The sequence below is a fragment of the Gnatocerus cornutus genome, chromosome 5 (assembly GCF_029298725.1).
Source record: "Gnatocerus cornutus isolate USDA-ARS CGAHR chromosome 5, icGnaCorn1.1, whole genome shotgun sequence".
NCBI lineage: Eukaryota > Metazoa > Arthropoda > Insecta > Coleoptera > Tenebrionidae > Gnatocerus > Gnatocerus cornutus.
The window spans coordinates 17,795,715-17,811,514 of record NC_142237.1 but is presented as its reverse complement, the minus strand read 5'-3'; the positions used below and the strand labels follow the sequence as shown (position 1 = coordinate 17,811,514).

General features: G+C 42.5%; 6 protein-coding genes across 9 annotated transcripts; 2 read left to right on the top strand and 4 right to left on the bottom strand.

Annotated features, from left to right (window-relative positions):
* Nucleotides 1-19: 19 nt before the first annotated feature.
* Zir (dedicator of cytokinesis) lies at nucleotides 20-7,347 on the top strand. 2 transcript variants are annotated; one of them, XM_088037080.1, is made up of 19 exons: nucleotides 20-138; nucleotides 192-264; nucleotides 311-489; nucleotides 539-1,081; nucleotides 1,128-1,407; nucleotides 1,457-1,631; nucleotides 1,694-2,457; nucleotides 2,507-2,793; nucleotides 2,842-3,016; nucleotides 3,064-3,995; nucleotides 4,043-4,322; nucleotides 4,371-5,000; nucleotides 5,126-5,278; nucleotides 5,326-6,017; nucleotides 6,066-6,237; nucleotides 6,284-6,464; nucleotides 6,510-6,900; nucleotides 6,948-7,094; nucleotides 7,141-7,347. In XM_088037080.1, exons 1-19 carry the CDS (start codon nucleotides 98-100, stop codon nucleotides 7,184-7,186), a joined length of 6,141 nt encoding a protein of 2,046 aa, XP_087893206.1. In that variant the 5' UTR covers nucleotides 20-97; the 3' UTR covers nucleotides 7,187-7,347. The 2 variants fall into 2 exon arrangements, with proteins under 2 accessions (XP_087893206.1, XP_087893205.1); XM_088037079.1 differs by having other exon boundaries at nucleotides 1,682-2,457.
* Nucleotides 7,230-8,732, bottom strand: TfIIEalpha (transcription factor IIEalpha). The gene has a single exon (XM_088037083.1). It carries the CDS (start codon nucleotides 8,549-8,551, stop codon nucleotides 7,337-7,339), a length of 1,215 nt encoding a protein of 404 aa, XP_087893209.1. The 5' UTR covers nucleotides 8,552-8,732; the 3' UTR covers nucleotides 7,230-7,336.
* Nucleotides 8,733-8,952: 220 nt separating this feature from the next.
* On the bottom strand, nucleotides 8,953-9,770 carry LOC148175277 (uncharacterized). Of its 3 annotated transcripts, none has more exons than XM_088037085.1 (3): nucleotides 9,636-9,770; nucleotides 9,415-9,580; nucleotides 8,953-9,304 (listed from the first exon to the last, which is right to left on the bottom strand). In XM_088037085.1, exons 1-3 carry the CDS (start codon nucleotides 9,768-9,770, stop codon nucleotides 8,976-8,978), a joined length of 630 nt encoding a protein of 209 aa, XP_087893211.1. In that variant the 3' UTR covers nucleotides 8,953-8,975. The 3 variants fall into 3 exon arrangements, with proteins under 3 accessions (XP_087893211.1, XP_087893213.1, XP_087893212.1); XM_088037087.1 differs by having other exon boundaries at nucleotides 8,953-9,262; XM_088037086.1 differs by having other exon boundaries at nucleotides 9,415-9,601; nucleotides 9,663-9,770.
* A 92-nt stretch (nucleotides 9,771-9,862) lies between these two features.
* On the top strand, nucleotides 9,863-10,499 carry LOC148175276 (partner of xrn-2 protein 1-like). The gene is made up of 3 exons (XM_088037089.1): nucleotides 9,863-10,172; nucleotides 10,219-10,349; nucleotides 10,399-10,499. Exons 1-3 carry the CDS (start codon nucleotides 9,997-9,999, stop codon nucleotides 10,452-10,454), a joined length of 363 nt encoding a protein of 120 aa, XP_087893215.1. The 5' UTR covers nucleotides 9,863-9,996; the 3' UTR covers nucleotides 10,455-10,499.
* Nucleotides 10,452-12,242, bottom strand: LOC148175275 (aladin-like). Its single transcript, XM_088037082.1, has 5 exons — nucleotides 12,041-12,242; nucleotides 11,442-11,987; nucleotides 11,144-11,397; nucleotides 10,736-11,098; nucleotides 10,452-10,686 (listed from the first exon to the last, which is right to left on the bottom strand). The coding sequence occupies exons 1-5, from the start codon at nucleotides 12,158-12,160 to the stop codon at nucleotides 10,500-10,502; spliced, it is 1,470 nt and encodes a 489-aa protein (XP_087893208.1). The 5' UTR covers nucleotides 12,161-12,242; the 3' UTR covers nucleotides 10,452-10,499.
* Nucleotides 12,243-12,453: 211 nt separating this feature from the next.
* On the bottom strand, nucleotides 12,454-15,734 carry beta'COP (coatomer subunit beta'). The gene is made up of 5 exons (XM_088035489.1): nucleotides 15,575-15,734; nucleotides 15,172-15,523; nucleotides 12,797-15,005; nucleotides 12,637-12,748; nucleotides 12,454-12,588 (listed from the first exon to the last, which is right to left on the bottom strand). Exons 1-5 carry the CDS (start codon nucleotides 15,575-15,577, stop codon nucleotides 12,553-12,555), a joined length of 2,712 nt encoding a protein of 903 aa, XP_087891615.1. The 5' UTR covers nucleotides 15,578-15,734; the 3' UTR covers nucleotides 12,454-12,552.
* Nucleotides 15,735-15,800: the final 66 nt, after the last annotated feature.

Below are 15,800 nucleotides of genomic sequence, written 5' to 3'. Positions count from 1 at the left end.
CAATTTCTCAGAAAAGTAAAAAAAGTGACATCTGTCAACTTCAACCTGACAGTAGTTTGACAGCAATGTGACAGCTCGTTGACATCTGTAAATAAAAATGACTTCAAATGCGAGGGCGTTCACTCAAAAACTATCCAAGTAAATAAAACAATTTCAATCATTGAATGAAGACTGATTTTTGTGTTTTTTAGACACCACGCCGCTGATGTTCGCCGCAATGTAGCTTGTAATAAGGGCGGTGTAATTTCGCCGTCGTCTTCTTCTGTAAGTTTCTTGATAACGCTCCCAAAAACTTTACCTTCGTTTCCAGAGTTGGACTAACGATGTAGTGGACCCTATAGACTTTGAGGAGTTTCTAAGCCAGTATCAGAATTTAATAGACAGGGACCCTTTACACGCAATTTTAGACGTGCCCCATGGCGATGTTGAGGTGGATGTGATAGAAAGACCGATCAGAACGCTCCACCCCATTCTACCAGAGGAGAAACTGTAATTTTTTGACTAGCAGTCGTCTAACTTTCTCAATTAATTTTTCTAGGGAGACTTTACCCCCTCATGTTCAAGCCTGTGTTGAATGCTACACCTCAAACTGGAAAGTAGTTAGATACAACCACAGAAACCTCAGTAGTAGCGTTTCCAGCAGAACTAATTTATCAAAAAATTTGCAACCTAGCCCCAAACAAGAATTTGAAGTAGACTTCCAAACTAACACTTTTGAAGCTGCTAGTGAATCTGATCTAACGTCCATCTCAAGTAGTAGCCGGCAAAGCATCGCGTCCTTGGTCTCGGTGTCTTCTTGTGGCGACACTCTCACCCCTAGAAACTCCTGGGCGTCTCTGGATCTGCGCCACTCTGCTGGGGATCCTCTTATTTCTGAAATCCTAGAACAAAACGCCCCTGAAACTTTGGACCAGGTCAATGAGAGTCGCCGCCAGACTGAAAGACAGGATGCTGTTTTCGCGCTGTGTTCAGGAGCCCCCGGGGATAAGGACATCGGGGAGCCTATCGAGAAGAGACTGCCCGCGGTGCCGCCTTCGGAGCCGCTGGGACACCGAATTCTGGTCAAGTGCCATCAGTTAACGTAAGTTGTCGTTCGTTCTTGAACCATCCTTAGAGATTTGATTTAGTTTGGATTTGGAAGTGGAGCCGCTCTTTGCGTCCATGGCGTTGTACGACTCAAAAGAACGCAAAAAAGTTTCGGAAACGTTTTATTTTGATCTGAATCCGGAAGGTCTGAAACGCATGTTGGGCGGTCATGTGCCTTATAGCGACACCAGTACTTTGGCTAGAGGATGTATTTTTAATATCACAAATCCATCGCCTGATTTGTTCTTAGTCGTTAGATTGGAAAAAGTTCTTCAAGGCGATCTCAGTGAATGCGTGGAACCGTATATGAAAGAAGAACGGGTATTTTTTATTACAATTTTAATAATCATAATTAATAAAATGATTTTAGAACCGTGATAAGCTCAAAGCTAACGCTGTGGCTGTCTGTGAGCGATTAGGGAAGTACAGACAAGCATTTGCGTGGACTGGAATTTATCTAATGAACGTGATCAACGGGGGGAACTCCTTGGATAGAGAATCCGATCGGGATTCTTTCAGTTCCACTTCAACTACCAACAGCTTAGGTACTTTTCAGTTTTTTCAGTATTATAATGGCACAACTAACTTAATTTAGATCGTAAACTAGGTAGCAGCAGCTTGGAACAACTCCGAAGACGAGCCACCGACATGGGGAGTTTAACTCGAAGAGGTTCCCTTGAGCGAAGATCTGATAAAAGACGCTCCTGGTCTCCCGATCACTTGGCATCAACTCTTGAATCATTCCGCCCGATTACTTTAACAGTTTCCTCGTTTTTTAAACAAGAAGGTGAAAAACTCCGCGATGAAGATCTCTACAAGTGCCTTCATGAACTCAAGAAACCAACTACCATCCTTAAGAAACTTAAATGTATTCCAGCTACTCTTAAACTGGAGATCGCACCATGTCTTGGAGAGTACAAAAACTGTCTAACTACAGAACTAGTGAAGTTGTATCCATATCCAGATGATAAAGGACGACCGGTTAAAGAACTTCTCGAATTTCCGATGAAGGAACTGTTGTTACCACATTACAATTACCGTAATCTGTTGTTTGTAAGTCCAAAGGAGTTGAATTTTTCGAATCGCGCTGGTTCTGCGAGGAATCTAGCGGTAAAAGTGCAGTTGATGGCTGGAGAAAGCGACACTCAAGCGTTGTGTAACATCTATGGAAAGTCTAGTTGTCCAGAGATGACCAATGAAGCGTTCACCGTTGTAACTTACCACAGTAAAAATCCGTTCTTTTATGATGAGATTAAGATGAAATTACCAGCCGCGTTGTCGGACAATCACCATCTGTTGTTCACCTTCTATCACATTTCTTGTCAGAAGAAGGTCGACCAATCGTCTGTTGATACACCAGTAGGATACACGGTGAGTGAAGAAGTAAGTGAGTCGAGTATTGATTGTATGGTAATTCCAGTGGTTGCCTCTAATCCGCGACGGGCGATTAATCTGCGGCGAGTTCTGCCTACCGGTCATGCTAGAAACGCCCCCGAAGAACTACAGTTATATCCCACCAGATGTGTATCTTCCTGGTACTAAATGGTTGGATAATCATAAGGGGTTGTTTACCGTGCATTTGGACTCTGTTTCTTCCGTCCACACTCATGACCCAGCTGTTGAGAGGTTCCTATTGGCGTATGATTACGTTCACACTGGGATCGTACCTCCGCGACTTGGGGAAGCAGGACTAGAAAATGAGTTACGGTAGGTACGGTCAAAATGTAGTATCAAAGAAGTACAGAAATTTCACAGAGCTGCTTCTCTTGGTTTGGCCGGAGCGAAACCCGAAGCCATCGTCAAGAATCTGCCTTTGATCTTCGACAGTCTCTTGGAGTTGTTGGTGCAGCCCCCACGAATCTCAGGACACACGCTCAACATCGGACAGTCAGCTTTTGAAGCGTTTTGTTTGCTTCTGGAGAACATTTCGGTGAGGTTCTTTGCGGTAATCAACAAAACCTTACATTTCAGTTACAGAAACTCGATTTACCGGTTGATCAACACTCCAGAAACGCTTTTTTGGTGACTTACATTCACTATCAGTGTAATCTTCCACATCCTTTGTCTACAAGCGGTCATGGTTCCCCCGAATGGGAAGATGGTGTCTCTTTGACTCGGAGTAACTCGAACCCTGATCTAGAAGTAGCCCACTTGCAACAGTCCAGAGGTTTAGACCGAGCTGCGAGTATGAGAGCCCCCAATAACGACAACGTCAGTTCGAGTATCAATACATGTCACCGCATCGTCCATCACGAAATCGCTCTCCACTGGGTGGTTTCTAGCGGAAGAATCAAAGACTTAACAATGCAAAACGCGTGGTTTTTGTTCGAGTTGATCGTCAAGAGCATGGTCGAGCACCTTGCCCACACTCGGAGCTTGGAGTCTCCGCGAAAAACCCGATTTTCGGAGCAGTTCCTTGACGATATCTTCTCGCTGGTTCACACGATCACGGCTGAGATAATTTCGCATTCCACGAGCGACATTAGGAGGGCGCACACACTTAACGCTGCTCTAGCCTTCTTCTTCTTTGATCTGTTATCTATCTGTGATAGAGGCGCAGTGTTCAATGCCATTCGCTACTACAATAAACAGTTGCAAGCGAAGATCTTGTCCATGCAAGATGCTGCTGTCTTGGTGGAGCTAAAATTGGAATGCGCGAGGATTGTTTGCAGTCACGAACATTACGTCGCTTTGAATTTGCCGTTTGCCACGCCTTTTATGGTGGCAGGACCATCAGTGTCTCCGAGTCCCAGCGTTACTAGTTCTACCAGTCAAAATTCCTTTTTATCAGGGCCTCCAGCGAGCCAAGAAAGAGTTAGCACGTTCGCTGAACTCTCACCAGAGTATAGGCAACATCACTATTTGACCGGCATCGTGTTGGCGGACGTTGCAAGCATTCTTGAAATGAAGTAAGTGGTGAGGACTCTTTGAGTGTTCACTTCTTGTATTTTTCCAGTAAACCGAATCTTCATATCAAGGCGGTGGACACCATAAAGTCTTTGCTGTCATGGCACGATAGCGATCCGCGTTATTCGACTCCTGAGGCTCGTCGACGCGTGGCCGCTTTGTATTTACCTCTTCTTACCATCGCAATGGACGTTCTTCATCTGCTTCATCGTTGGTCGTCGGACAAAAGCGATCGTTACCCTACCGACGAAGAACCCAACATCAACCAGACCGTGGCTATGGCCATCGCTGGGAAAGTCCCGCCTGTCAATTGTGACAACCTCCAATCGGTAGTTCTTCTACTTTGTTTAGTTCGATATACAGGGTCTTGGTTTTAGAATCGCAAATCTGGAATCAGCGCCGAGGTGACCCGAAACCTCCTAACCTGCGTCTTGTGGGTACTAAAGAACGTCGAGCGCGAATCTTTGTCCCAATGGCTCGGCGAGCTCACTTCTTCACGACTCGCCACACTGTTGCACCTCTTAGACGCGTGCACGAGTTGCTTTGAATACCGTCCAAGACGAAGAGCGCCGCCGCCCTCTGGTTACGCTCACGCCCAAGTATCCCAAGACGGTTTGTCGCTTCTCGAAGACGTCATTCTTGGTCAAGGTTCTGCAAGAGAGATGATGCAAAGAAGAAAAGGTGGAATTCAGACTCCGGGGTCTGGTGAAACGAAATTAAGGTGGCGGAAAGAGCAAATGGCGGCGTATAGACCCATAGCTGATGTGGTTGACAGACCCAAGGAAGATTTGTTTCCCGACGTGCATCTGGAGGGTCATTTTGCAACAGAGGCGTCGTTCATCATTTTGGATACTTTAGAGCGGTGCGTCGCGACGGTGGCCCAGTGGGATTCACAACAGTGTTTGGTTGGGTTGGCTCTCACAGTGCTGCTGCATGCTTTGAGCAAAAATCAAAGCACGACGATATTGCCACATTTGTTTGCGTCGCAGCGAAATCTCGTTTTTAAGGTGAGAAAAAAAAGTTGCGGTTTCAAATTCAAGTTACATAATTGATTGGAAAACGCCATTGTTAGCCTCCTTTCTCCCCTCTGCGTCAGAGTGTAATGTGTAAATTTAATTAATTTTATTAACAGTTCCACAGCGCGTTATTTGACGAAGAAAGTACACATTGCGCCGATCTCTGTCTGTTACTCTTGAAGCATTGTGGCTCTCAGATTGCATCTGTCCGCTCTCAAGCCGCCGCATCTCTGTACTTATTGATGCGTCAGACTTTCCAAATCGGAAACGTAAGCGTCCTCTTCAAATTTTCCCGTACTTTAAACTAGTTTTCCAGAACTTTGCTCGGGTCAAAATGCAAGTAACCATGTCCCTGAGCAGTCTCGTGGGAACTTCCGCTTCTTTCAGCGACGAATCTCTCCGTAGATCCTTGAAAACTATTCTGGAATACGGTGAGCGAGACGCGGAACTCCAAGAAACGACCTTCCCGGAGCAAGTCCGCGATTTGGTTTTCAATCTTCACATGATTCTGTCGGACACCGTAAAAATGAAGGAGTTCCAAGAGGACCCGGAAATGCTCCTGGATCTCATGTATCGTATCGCGAAAGGTTACCAGAATTCCCCAGATCTGCGCCTGACATGGCTGGAGAACATGGCACAGAAGCACATGGAGAGGAGCAATCATTGCGAAGCCGGGATGTGTTTGGTGCATTCCGCTGCTTTAGTCGCGGAGTATTTGGTGATGTCGGAATCTTCACCGCATCTTCCTGCAGGAGCCGCCGCTTTGGAAAGGGTTAGTCCGAATGTCTTGGAAGAGAGCGCGGTGTCGGATGATGTTTTGAGTCCAGAGAAGGAAGGAGGTTGCTTGGGGTCGCATTTCACAGAAGCTGGACTCGTGGGGCTGCTGGAACAAGCAGCGAGCAGTTTCCACGTCGCGGCGATGTACGAACCCATGAATGATATCTACAGGGTGTTGATTCCGATCGCGGAGAACAACAGGGATTTTAAGAAGTTGGCCAACATTCACGGGTAGGCAGGAAATATCGCTAAACACGCTTTTATAGAGTGATTTCACAGTAAACTCCATGACGCCTACACTCGCATCGATCAACTTCAAGGGAAACGAATGTTCGGCACTTATTTCAGAGTCGGTTTCTATGGCTCTAAATTTGGGGATTTAGACCGAGAAGAGTTCATTTATAAAGAGCCCACGCTGACGAAACTTCCGGAGATTTTCAGCCGCTTGGAAGTAAGTAGAAGTGAGACCACGCTCAAATTTTTACATTCTTTTGTAGAACTTCTACGCTGAGAGGTTTGGGCCGGAGAACGTGATGATTATCAAAGACTCCAATATTGTGGACATCAGCGCCTTGGATCCTGACAAAGCCTACATTCAGATAACTTACGTGGAGCCTTATTTTGAACAGTACGAATTGCGCTACCGCCAAACCCATTTCGATCGCAATTTTAACATAAGTAAGGTCGTCCTTTTAGAAAAACTCTTCTAATTGTCATTTTCAGAACGATTTGTTTATGCGACTCCTTTCACCATGACGGGAAAGGCCCATGGAGAACTCCGCGATCAGTATAAGCGCAAAACTATCCTAACAACAGCTGTGCACTTTCCTTACGTTAAAACTCGTATTCAAGTGGTTCATCGCGAGCAGATTACCCTGACTCCGATAGAGGTGGCTATTGAAGACATCCAGAAGAAGACGAACGAGTTGGCGATTGCCACTCACCAAGAGCCGCCGGATCCGAAAATTTTGCAGATGGTGTTACAGGGGTGTATTGGTACAACGGTTAATCAAGGACCGTTGGAAATGGCTTTGACTTTTTTGCCCAGCGATGGGAAGGCGTTAACCAAACATCAGAACAAACTCAGGCTGTGTTTTAAAGATTTTTGTAAAAAGTGAGTTGGAGGTTTGCCTAAGTGCTGATTTGATGGGAATATTTCAGGTGTTTTGATGCCTTAAAGAAAAATAAAAATTTGATAGGACCCGACCAAAGAGACTACCAAAGAGAGCTTGACAGGAATTACAAACGTTTCACCGAGAAGTTGCAACCACTAGTTAACCCCCAGAGTATAACGATAATTGCGTCAAGGTATGGACTGTTCCTTTAGTAATAGTTATTAATTCGTGAATTTTAGCCCCCACAAGTTCCCCAGCAATGAAACGACGTATTTACGCTGGTAGAGTAGGATGAACTATTTATTAAACACTTGTAGATCATAAATATACACCCAAGGTTTAATTAAATCAGTATAAGCGCTTTTAACTTAGCTCGTAAGAAAAAGTACTTTTGTATCGTTACAAAAATAGTGTACTCCTTTATATAATAAACATTTAATAATTCATATGTGGGTAGTAATCTTGGAAAACTTGAACATAAATCTCCTTCTCTGCTTGCGTCATTTCCGCAATTACGGTATCGTTAATGTCTGTAATGTTGTACACACGATTCCCGACAGTGACTGTAGGCACAATTCCATCATCCTCTTCGCTATCTGAGTTCTCTATCTCCGCCGTTTCTTCCTTAACTTCGTTCATTTCATCGGAGCTTGAATCGGACTCGTTATTGAGCCCTTTGAGTGCATTAGCGGCCAAATTCGACGGTCTCTTTTCATGAGCAAGTAACACACTCATAATATCGTCAGTCTTGCCGTTATTACTCGTAGTTTCATTCGCCGCATCAATGATTGCGTCAGCAGTCTTGGCGTCTTCTTCTTTAGTTATAACAGTAGACTCCATCATCCAAATCGGCGCTTCTTTGCGCGCGTTAGCCGCGACTGTATTATTTTCATCCCCAATGGTAACATCGACTCTTGTTTCTTCCACCATGAAGCCAGCATGTCGCGTTGTTTCCCCGGACCAGCTTTCTTGAGGTAGGGATGTCGCTTTCTTGTCTAATCCTCGAATTGTGCTAATATCCACAGGTTCCGGTTCAAGAACCTCAGGAGCGAGTTTAATACCCTCCACTTCGCGCAATAAAATGTACAAAGGTTCCAACTGCTCGTTGAACTTGGCTAAGAGTAGCCGCGAGTCTTTTTTAGGTAGTGCAGACATGTCTTCTTCCACAACTTCGCGGCAATAAGTGCACCGAAATTCGCTGGTCATGTAATCAAAGAGTTGATCTGCTTCTAAATCTGTAAAGGTTTTAAGACAGCCAGGGCACTTGAAACTTGCTCTACTTGTTGCATCGCGTTCTTCAGTTTCCAAGCGTTTTCTCATCAAATCAAGTTTGTATTTAACGACGTTGACGAAAGTTTTGTAGTTGATGAAGTAGTAGTTTACTTTTTGTGCTTTGCTGTCGGCGCCTGTTTCCATTCGGAGTCTGACTTGGATGAATTTGTCATTTTTTAACGTGGCTATACGAGCTCGCAGCATTTTTCTTTCGAATTTTAAGAGTTCGCAAATATCGTCTTCTTTCATGCACGGGTTTCGGACTAACATATCAACTATTAGGGCGTCTTCGATGGTGTAGAAGCCCCTGACCACCAAGCGAGCGAGTTGTTTGAGACTGCTGGGCACCTCCGTTACCAGTCTTTCTTCGTTACTCATTGTGGTGGAGTAGGAAACACTATTTTTACTTGCACATGATTTGTAATTTGATTTGATTGGTTACAACTGAGATTATGGGGTAAATAACCACAACGCATAGGTGACATCAAAATAATAACCAAACTTTCTGACAGTTCTGTAACCTAGAAAATCTGACACTGACAGGATAAGGTGATTAACAAGTTTAGTGGAAAGTTACGATTTCCACTTCAGTCATTCAAAAAGAAAAAAAGCTTTAGTGAAAACATATATTTCGCCTAATTCTTCTCGCTTTTGGATGAGGGGATCCCATTTTTTGCGTAAACAATCAATATAAGAGTAGGAACAAGTTGCATAAATGTATAAAAACTACAACTTCAGAATTTCTTTGGATATAAATAACTTACTACTTAAAAAAAATAATGTTAAATAATCGCATATCGATTTATTTATTTGTGTTACTGTGCAGCGCTTCAATGGAGACACTCAGCTGCTCAAGTCTTTGTATAAGCTGGCTCATGGTATTTTGGGATCGCAGCAGGTTTTCATCATTGAGTGAGGGCACAGTTGCAGACCCCAGATCAAAATGGAGCTTGGCCAGCTTTTCCTGTTGCTGCCTGATGTTGGTCATTTGTTCCATAGTGCATCCACTTCCAAATGCTCTGAGTTTCCCAGAGTGAAAGTCGGCTAAGAGCCCCAAAAGAGCTTTTTCCATGTGACGTACGTCAGGCACTTCAGAGACAAAACAATGATGTCGGACATTGGTATTATTATCTACATGCACACGTGCAGAACCAAAAATAAAAATTAACACAAAAAAATAAAATAAATCAAATAAAGTGTAAAATGGAAAACAATAGCTAAAAAAACAACAAATATCTCACCTTTATGCACGTTTCTCGGCCTAGCTGTGGTGGTTTTGGCAGTGTCGCGATTCATGCGCTTCTCATTTACAAAAGACACTTTTGAGTTTGCAGGGTTCACACCCAAATTGTAGCGATTCCCGAACTTGGTAACGGAGCTATGGCTTGTGTTTTCAGACGACGACATCTGTAATGAACGCTTGTTGAGCTTAAAAATAGTAAAAAAAAATGTTAAAAAGTACTTTGTTACTTCTGACGGGTGATATAACCTTTACTTCGCTGATTGTATCGTCATGAGCTGTGCTGTCATCGTTTTCCCCGTCTACGTCGCTTCCCACCAATTGTTGTAACTCCGACGTTTCTATCCTTGATTCCATTATTTTTTATGGTGGGTTTACGCAAATCATTAACAAAGTAGTAAATTTGTCAGAGGTTATAACAAACTGTCACATAAACGTCAAAACAAACAAAGTTTCGATTTGGGGGAATTTGAATTGTAGTAGTTGGTGTTCTTAGTCGAAGTTTTTGACGTCTGGGTTAACCCAACTTTTTAATAACAGTCAAACTAAAAAATATTCGAAATTTTTGTATTTTTTCGACGAAATGACTCAGTCATACCCAACTGACTGGGATGTTGATAAATATCGCGACGATACTGATATTGAGGAGCATTGGCAGCTTCGCAAAGAATTCATGAAGGCCCACAAAGGAAAATTCCCTGAAGAATACCTCGTTGCCCTAGCTACAACTTTCACTAATGTCGAGTTCATGGGTTGCAGGTAATTAAAACAGTTGTATATTCTATTTTTTAAAATTCTCTCATAGTTATCCAGCCCCACTGATGGTGAGAATTGCTGAGCTCTCCAAAGACATAGCCAAGAAGTACAGAGAAGTTAAAAAAACGAAGCTGCAGAGAACGTTCGTCTCAGCTTCCAATGCGGCTGAAAACAAAATAAGTGAGTTGCCCACACTGAAATGTACTCAAATAAAATTGTTAATTTATAGAAAAAAGACAGTCTGATCCTGGAACTTACACAAGCAACAAACGAGGACGACAATGAGACTTAATTTTATTTTTATTATGTAAATAAAACTTTGATACAAAATTATCTTGAAATGTTAAATGACTTATACTGACTTGCATTAAAGTCACGTGTTAAGTCAGTGTAAATTATGGGGAAATGTTGGATGCGTCCACTGGACCAAGCTATCGTCAAACAGGCGCCAGGCTTAAAGTTTTGTTGGAACGCTATTGTACACGGCGTTTCAGCAGGTAAACCAACAACCATTGAACTGCAAAAAAAAATAATAAAAAAACAACAACAGTTCAACTACATTTTACCTTGGAATTAATTGAAGTAGTGGTGATGTCACAACGCTGAAAACAGCCACACAGTTTGTATCTTTGAAAAATATTGCTAAATGTCTCCCTTTAGGGTCCGTTTCCATGCTTTGAACAATACCACCAACAGCTACACCTTCTAAGTCTACTTTAGCAAGATCATACAATGGAACAGCGTGATCAATTGAAGTGTCCGAGTTACTCGTGAAAATTTGATCACTTTTAATTGTTAAACCATAAATTACAGGTTCTGTACAGGTGGAGAACATTAAATGAGTTCCACAGTTTGTCCAACAAGCTGACTGTACGTGACCTGAGAGTACAGTCCAGCGGTCGCTCTCCCAGTGTTGACAGTCCCAAATTCTAGAAAAATTAAATTATCGTTGGAAGGGTTAAAATAAGACATACTTGAAAACGAATCCGCTTGAAACAGTCAACAGTTTGTCTTTAGATGGAGACCACTTTAAAAGAATGTTTCCAGAGTCTCTACAGCCCTTTAAAGTACTTGTTCTATTCTGTTCAACATCCCAAACTAGGATGTTGGAGTCATGTGCGGCAGCACTGATTAGGATATTCCCGTTGGGGCTCCATGTAAGACTCATTAAAGGCTGGTGGTCCACTTTGTGCAACATAACAGTGTTACTTATAGAGGGTCTGGCAACCTAAATAAAGAAATTAATTTGGTTCAAATAAACATTCAAATTACCAATGAATTGAAATCGACATTCCAAATAATGATTCCGGTTTCGTGTGCCACTGCGATTTCTGTCAAAGACAGTGGCCTCCAAGCCACACAAGTCACATTTTTTTGTTGCTTACACTTTAAAATGGGGATATAATTATTATCGTTACAATAAATTCTCACAGTATCATCACAAGTAGCGACTGCCAAACGCGAAATGTGAGGATGCCACACTATACACCTCACTAACGTGTTAGCCCAGTTCCTAGTCTGACTCAGCTCCTCCACCACTTCTGAACTATTATACTCTAAAAGTGGGTTCAAAACCAATCTGACTTTCCTAAAGTATCTTAAAATTTGCAACAACAACAAGGCACTATTCGATATAAGAAAATGGTTGTGACACGCCGCGGTATGAAGCACTTCTTTAACGCCTTGCTCCATGTACACTTGAGTTAGTTGTTTCAAAAAGGGGACATCAGTGGGTAGAAATAACGCTTTCGCTTCATCAGTCGTACTCGCATGATGGAGTAAATCACGACTAATATGAATTTTCGGGTGGCTATTTATCTGAAATTGAAAAAATTAGATTTAGACGGTTACACTTAACCTCGAAAGGGTACCGAATTTGTGAACGTCGAAAGATTGGCACATTCGTAGCTCATGCATTGCATTCGTCCGTTTATTTCACAGAGGGTAATTTCGCCGTCGTTTGGGACAATAAATTCTTCTAAATTTCTCATTTCGTAGTTTTTTTTCACCGGTTTTTCAGTCTTTTGAATTGCTGTCAAAAGCAAGAAATGTCAAACGTGAAATGACAACTTGACAATTGGAGACAAACCAAAAGTCCCTATATCTTTAATTTTGAAGACAAACCGTATTAATTTTTTTTTATTTATTTTATTTTTTGCAATACTTTCATCCGAGCTAATCTCAAGAATTAAAAACCATAAAACTCATATTCTTACAAAATTACATTATTCATTTTAGCACATCTATTTATGTAACTGTTTTCGCTGTAAATAAAAAAGCAAAAGAAACTTATAGTTGTTTTATTACATATTTCCTACATAAAATACTTGACAATAAAAAACATTAACGATTAAATAGTAGCGTGAGAATGCATCTCTGAATATTAATCACTTAACAAATCGTCGTCTAGGTTGATATCCTGAAAATTCAAAAATTAGAACAAGTAAAAACCCAAAACTCAACTCACAGTTGTATCAATGTTATCATCAATATTAACGCCTTCCAAATCTAAATCTAGGTCGTCTTCATCCTCCTGTTGCAATACTGAAGACGCTTTGTGTTCCCCAGGTTGAGCTTGGCTGTACAAAAAAAAGTTAACTTACAATTAAAACATATCTAAAAGTTACCTCGTCTGTGGCAAATTGCACGCTTCAGGGCCCAATGCCGCCTTCATCTCCTCTATTAAATTCCTTTCATGGTTTGGTGTAACATTCTTTGCACTACTCGCAGATGGTAATCCTTTTTTTTGGCTATTATAGAATTTCTGGGCAGCAATCGCCTCGTGTAATCCCGGGAACAAATTGTCGTAATCTTTAGGATCAGCTAAACTTTGGCCGGCTTTCTCGTTGGTGGACGATAACTTTGCCTTCCACAATCCGACAACTTCAGATATTTTATCCGGCAAGTAGGAGCGTGCGAAAAAGGCAGCTTCCGGCAATCGCCCGGTTGAAATTAAAATATCCATACACTTGTCCAAATCACCCAAAAGAAAGTATGACAAGAACGCCAAATTGTGTTTCCCTTCAGAGTGCGTGTTTTCTCCTAAATTCCTCACTAAGTTTTCATCACCAGAGCTTGTAGCGAGAAGGAGAAGGCCGCCGTAGTCTTGAGCTCGCTGCATGCATTCTTTCGCTAGCTGTAGGTTATTAGTGGAAGCGGCTAGCTCTCCCAACTGACTCCACTTCTGGGGATTGTTGGCCTCTTGGGCCAAAACACGAGCTGTGTTTAAGTCTTCTAGAGCGAGAGCTAGTTCGAATCTGTGCTCAGGATCGGTGCTTACAGCGAGAGCTTGTTTTTTAAAGCCTTGTTTTTCGAGGAAGTGGGCTACTCGGGTGCGGTGTTCTTTAGGGATAGAGGGCAGCACGCGATCGGCTGTTGTAAAATCACGTCTCATAACAGCTGTCTGGTACTCAAGAACTGATAACAAGAGTTGGTAGCTAACAACTCCAAGTTCTTTGTCGGCAAGGTAGAGTCTATCGTCGCGTGGGACATAGCCCAAGACGTACAAAGGACGATCAAGATGAGCTATGGTGACGAGCTCACCTCCAACGAAGTAGTTTATTCTGTTGACAGCATTGGTGTAGATAAAACAGTCGCCGACCCAAAGTCCAGTTCGCACGGTCTCGCTAACTTCGCCAAGAACCTCGAACGCGGATTCGACGCCATCTTCAGCTGTAATTCCTTCTTCTTTAGCTTTCTGCACTTGGTCTGAATCGTACGAAAGAATGTAGTAGCTGTCTTCCGTTGCGAGACATACCAATTTACCACTGTCAGACCAATAGACAGCTCTAGGTTGGATTTCAATCCTTCTAATAAGGTCTAAAGAGTCCCAGTCGTAGAACGTAAGTCCTGAAACTGACTTAACGCCAAGCAGCCACCCTCCAAAGATCCCCTCTGCGCCAAAATCAGGCTTAAAGTTCTTCTTCTCTTTGAAATTTTTAAAGATTCTAACTGTTGAGCCTGCTTCTCTGATGGCGTACTCACTAGAATCCTGTGCCCAGACGAATTCTTGCGCGCTTCCAAAAGATTTGTTTCTGAGAGCCATGGCAGTGTATATTATGTACTCTCCATCGCCGCAAACAACAACAAAACGCCCATTTGGGTTGTGCTGTATTGTCTGCGGGTATATCTCGCACGCCCCCATATCTTTTACAGCCACCGGTAGCCTTTCGCCATCTCGAATCTCCGCCCCTTCAGGCAACGCCTTAAGATTCGCTTGTTGCAGCTCTGAATGTCGCGCCCAAATAATCTTGCCACCGCTGGCATCCATGCTAACTGCCGGTTCTTCACGACCAACTTTTACTAAAATACTTCCTTCATCGTAACCAATAACGACATTATTAGACCCTTTGAGACAACAAATTGTCCATGCTCGCTCAAAACCATAGTTTAAACTACTCTCTAAGCGGTGGGTATTCGCGTGCCAGACTTTAACAGTCCCATCTTCACTGCCAGTCAAAACTATAGGAAGCTCAGGGTGGAAACAAACAGAGCTGATGTTCTGAGTGTGACCTTCAAGAGTTTGGACACAAGTTTTGTTTTGGTAATCCCAGATTTTCACCAGGCGGTCGTCGGCTCCAGAGATTATATAAGGTTTGTCGCCACCGTGGTAGTAATCCACACAGTTTACCCCCTTTTCATGACCTTCTAAAGTAAAATTGGCAGTGGATGCCCCTAGTTGCCACACCTTTAAGGTGCGGTCGAGGGAGGCGCTTACAAAAGTGTTGTTGTCTTTGGGGTTGATGGCGATTTGCATGACATAATGGGAGTGGCCTTCAAAGACCTGCTGACACGCCCACGCCTTCTCCCAGTTCCATAGCTTGATCAGCATATCATCTACCAGAATAATAGAAATTAGTTTTTTAGTTTCCAATAAGCTGAACACTCATAGTCACATGGCGACTCAAAAAAAGTAAGAAAAGCCCCTATTTCTTTAAAAAAACGAGCCAAATTTTACAAGTCTGCTTTAATTTGATTATATATAACTCCTGCATTAGCTTACCACTTCCAGTAAGGATGTAAGGTTGAGTTGGATGAACAACAATACACCTGACGTAATCTGAGTGGGCCTCAAAAGCGTGCACCCTATCCAAGGTGTTATAGTTGAAAACTCGTACTTGCATGTCATCTGACCCGGCAATGATCCAATTTTTCCTAGGTACAAACTTTGCTGCACGAACTGGTAAATCACAAACTTCAAAAGTTTTAACTAATTGTTGGTTTTCATGATTCCAAACGTTTATATTCCCACTGTACAAAGAACAGAGCATCCAGGGCTCCGTGGGGTGCAAATCCACGCATTTTACACGATCGGAACGTGCCGTAAGCTTGCGTTTTATGTCCAAACGAAGAGGCTAAAACAAGTGGTTTTGAAATGGTTATGATAATAAAAAACCTTATTTTACCATATTAACTGCTAATTAATGACGTTCTAAGCTTTCTAATACTGGAATTTTAAGAAAACACAACTTGCCATTTAAAATACCAAAATACGTGGCCGACAAATTGCGTTGACGTTTCAATTTTTGACAGTCACCTCGGAAGATCGAAATATCATATCTACGAACACAATATTAAAAAAATATAACCGATTGCCTTTACAATCATTAAATTTAGTCATATATGTAAATA

Excerpts from the sequence above, each read along its gene's own strand:
- Zir (XM_088037079.1), top strand. The coding sequence starts at position 98 with ATGACTTCAAATGCGAGGGCGTTCACTCAAAAACTATCCAA. Across the intron at positions 1,082-1,127 it reads GTCAAGTGCCATCAGTTAAC|TTTGGATTTGGAAGTGGAGC; the intron begins GTAAGTTGTCGT and ends GATTTGATTTAG. Across the intron at positions 1,408-1,456 it reads CGTATATGAAAGAAGAACGG|AACCGTGATAAGCTCAAAGC; the intron begins GTATTTTTTATT and ends AAATGATTTTAG.
- TfIIEalpha (XM_088037083.1), bottom strand. The coding sequence starts at position 8,551 with ATGAGTAACGAAGAAAGACTGGTAACGGAGGTGCCCAGCAGTCTCAAA.
- LOC148175277 (XM_088037085.1), bottom strand. The coding sequence starts at position 9,770 with ATGGAATCAAGGATAGAAACGTCGGAGTTACAACAATTGGTGGGAAGC. Across the intron at positions 9,581-9,635 it reads CACCCGTCAGAAGTAACAAA|ATGTCGTCGTCTGAAAACAC; the intron begins GTACTTTTTAAC and ends CGTTCATTACAG. Across the intron at positions 9,305-9,414 it reads GCCGAGAAACGTGCATAAAG|ATAATAATACCAATGTCCGA; the intron begins GTGAGATATTTG and ends GTGTGCATGTAG.
- LOC148175276 (XM_088037089.1), top strand. The coding sequence starts at position 9,997 with ATGACTCAGTCATACCCAACTGACTGGGATGTTGATAAATATCGCGAC. Across the intron at positions 10,173-10,218 it reads GTCGAGTTCATGGGTTGCAG|TTATCCAGCCCCACTGATGG; the intron begins GTAATTAAAACA and ends ATTCTCTCATAG. Across the intron at positions 10,350-10,398 it reads TGCGGCTGAAAACAAAATAA|AAAAAAGACAGTCTGATCCT; the intron begins GTGAGTTGCCCA and ends GTTAATTTATAG.
- LOC148175275 (XM_088037082.1), bottom strand. The coding sequence starts at position 12,160 with ATGAGAAATTTAGAAGAATTTATTGTCCCAAACGACGGCGAAATTACC. Across the intron at positions 11,988-12,040 it reads TTTCGACGTTCACAAATTCG|ATAAATAGCCACCCGAAAAT; the intron begins GTACCCTTTCGA and ends TTTCAATTTCAG. Across the intron at positions 11,398-11,441 it reads ATGTCGATTTCAATTCATTG|GTTGCCAGACCCTCTATAAG; the intron begins GTAATTTGAATG and ends TTCTTTATTTAG.
- beta'COP (XM_088035489.1), bottom strand. Across the intron at positions 15,006-15,171 it reads TTACATCCTTACTGGAAGTG|ATGATATGCTGATCAAGCTA; the intron begins GTAAGCTAATGC and ends TTATTCTGGTAG. Across the intron at positions 12,749-12,796 it reads TGCAATTTGCCACAGACGAG|CCAAGCTCAACCTGGGGAAC; the intron begins GTAACTTTTAGA and ends TTTTTTGTACAG.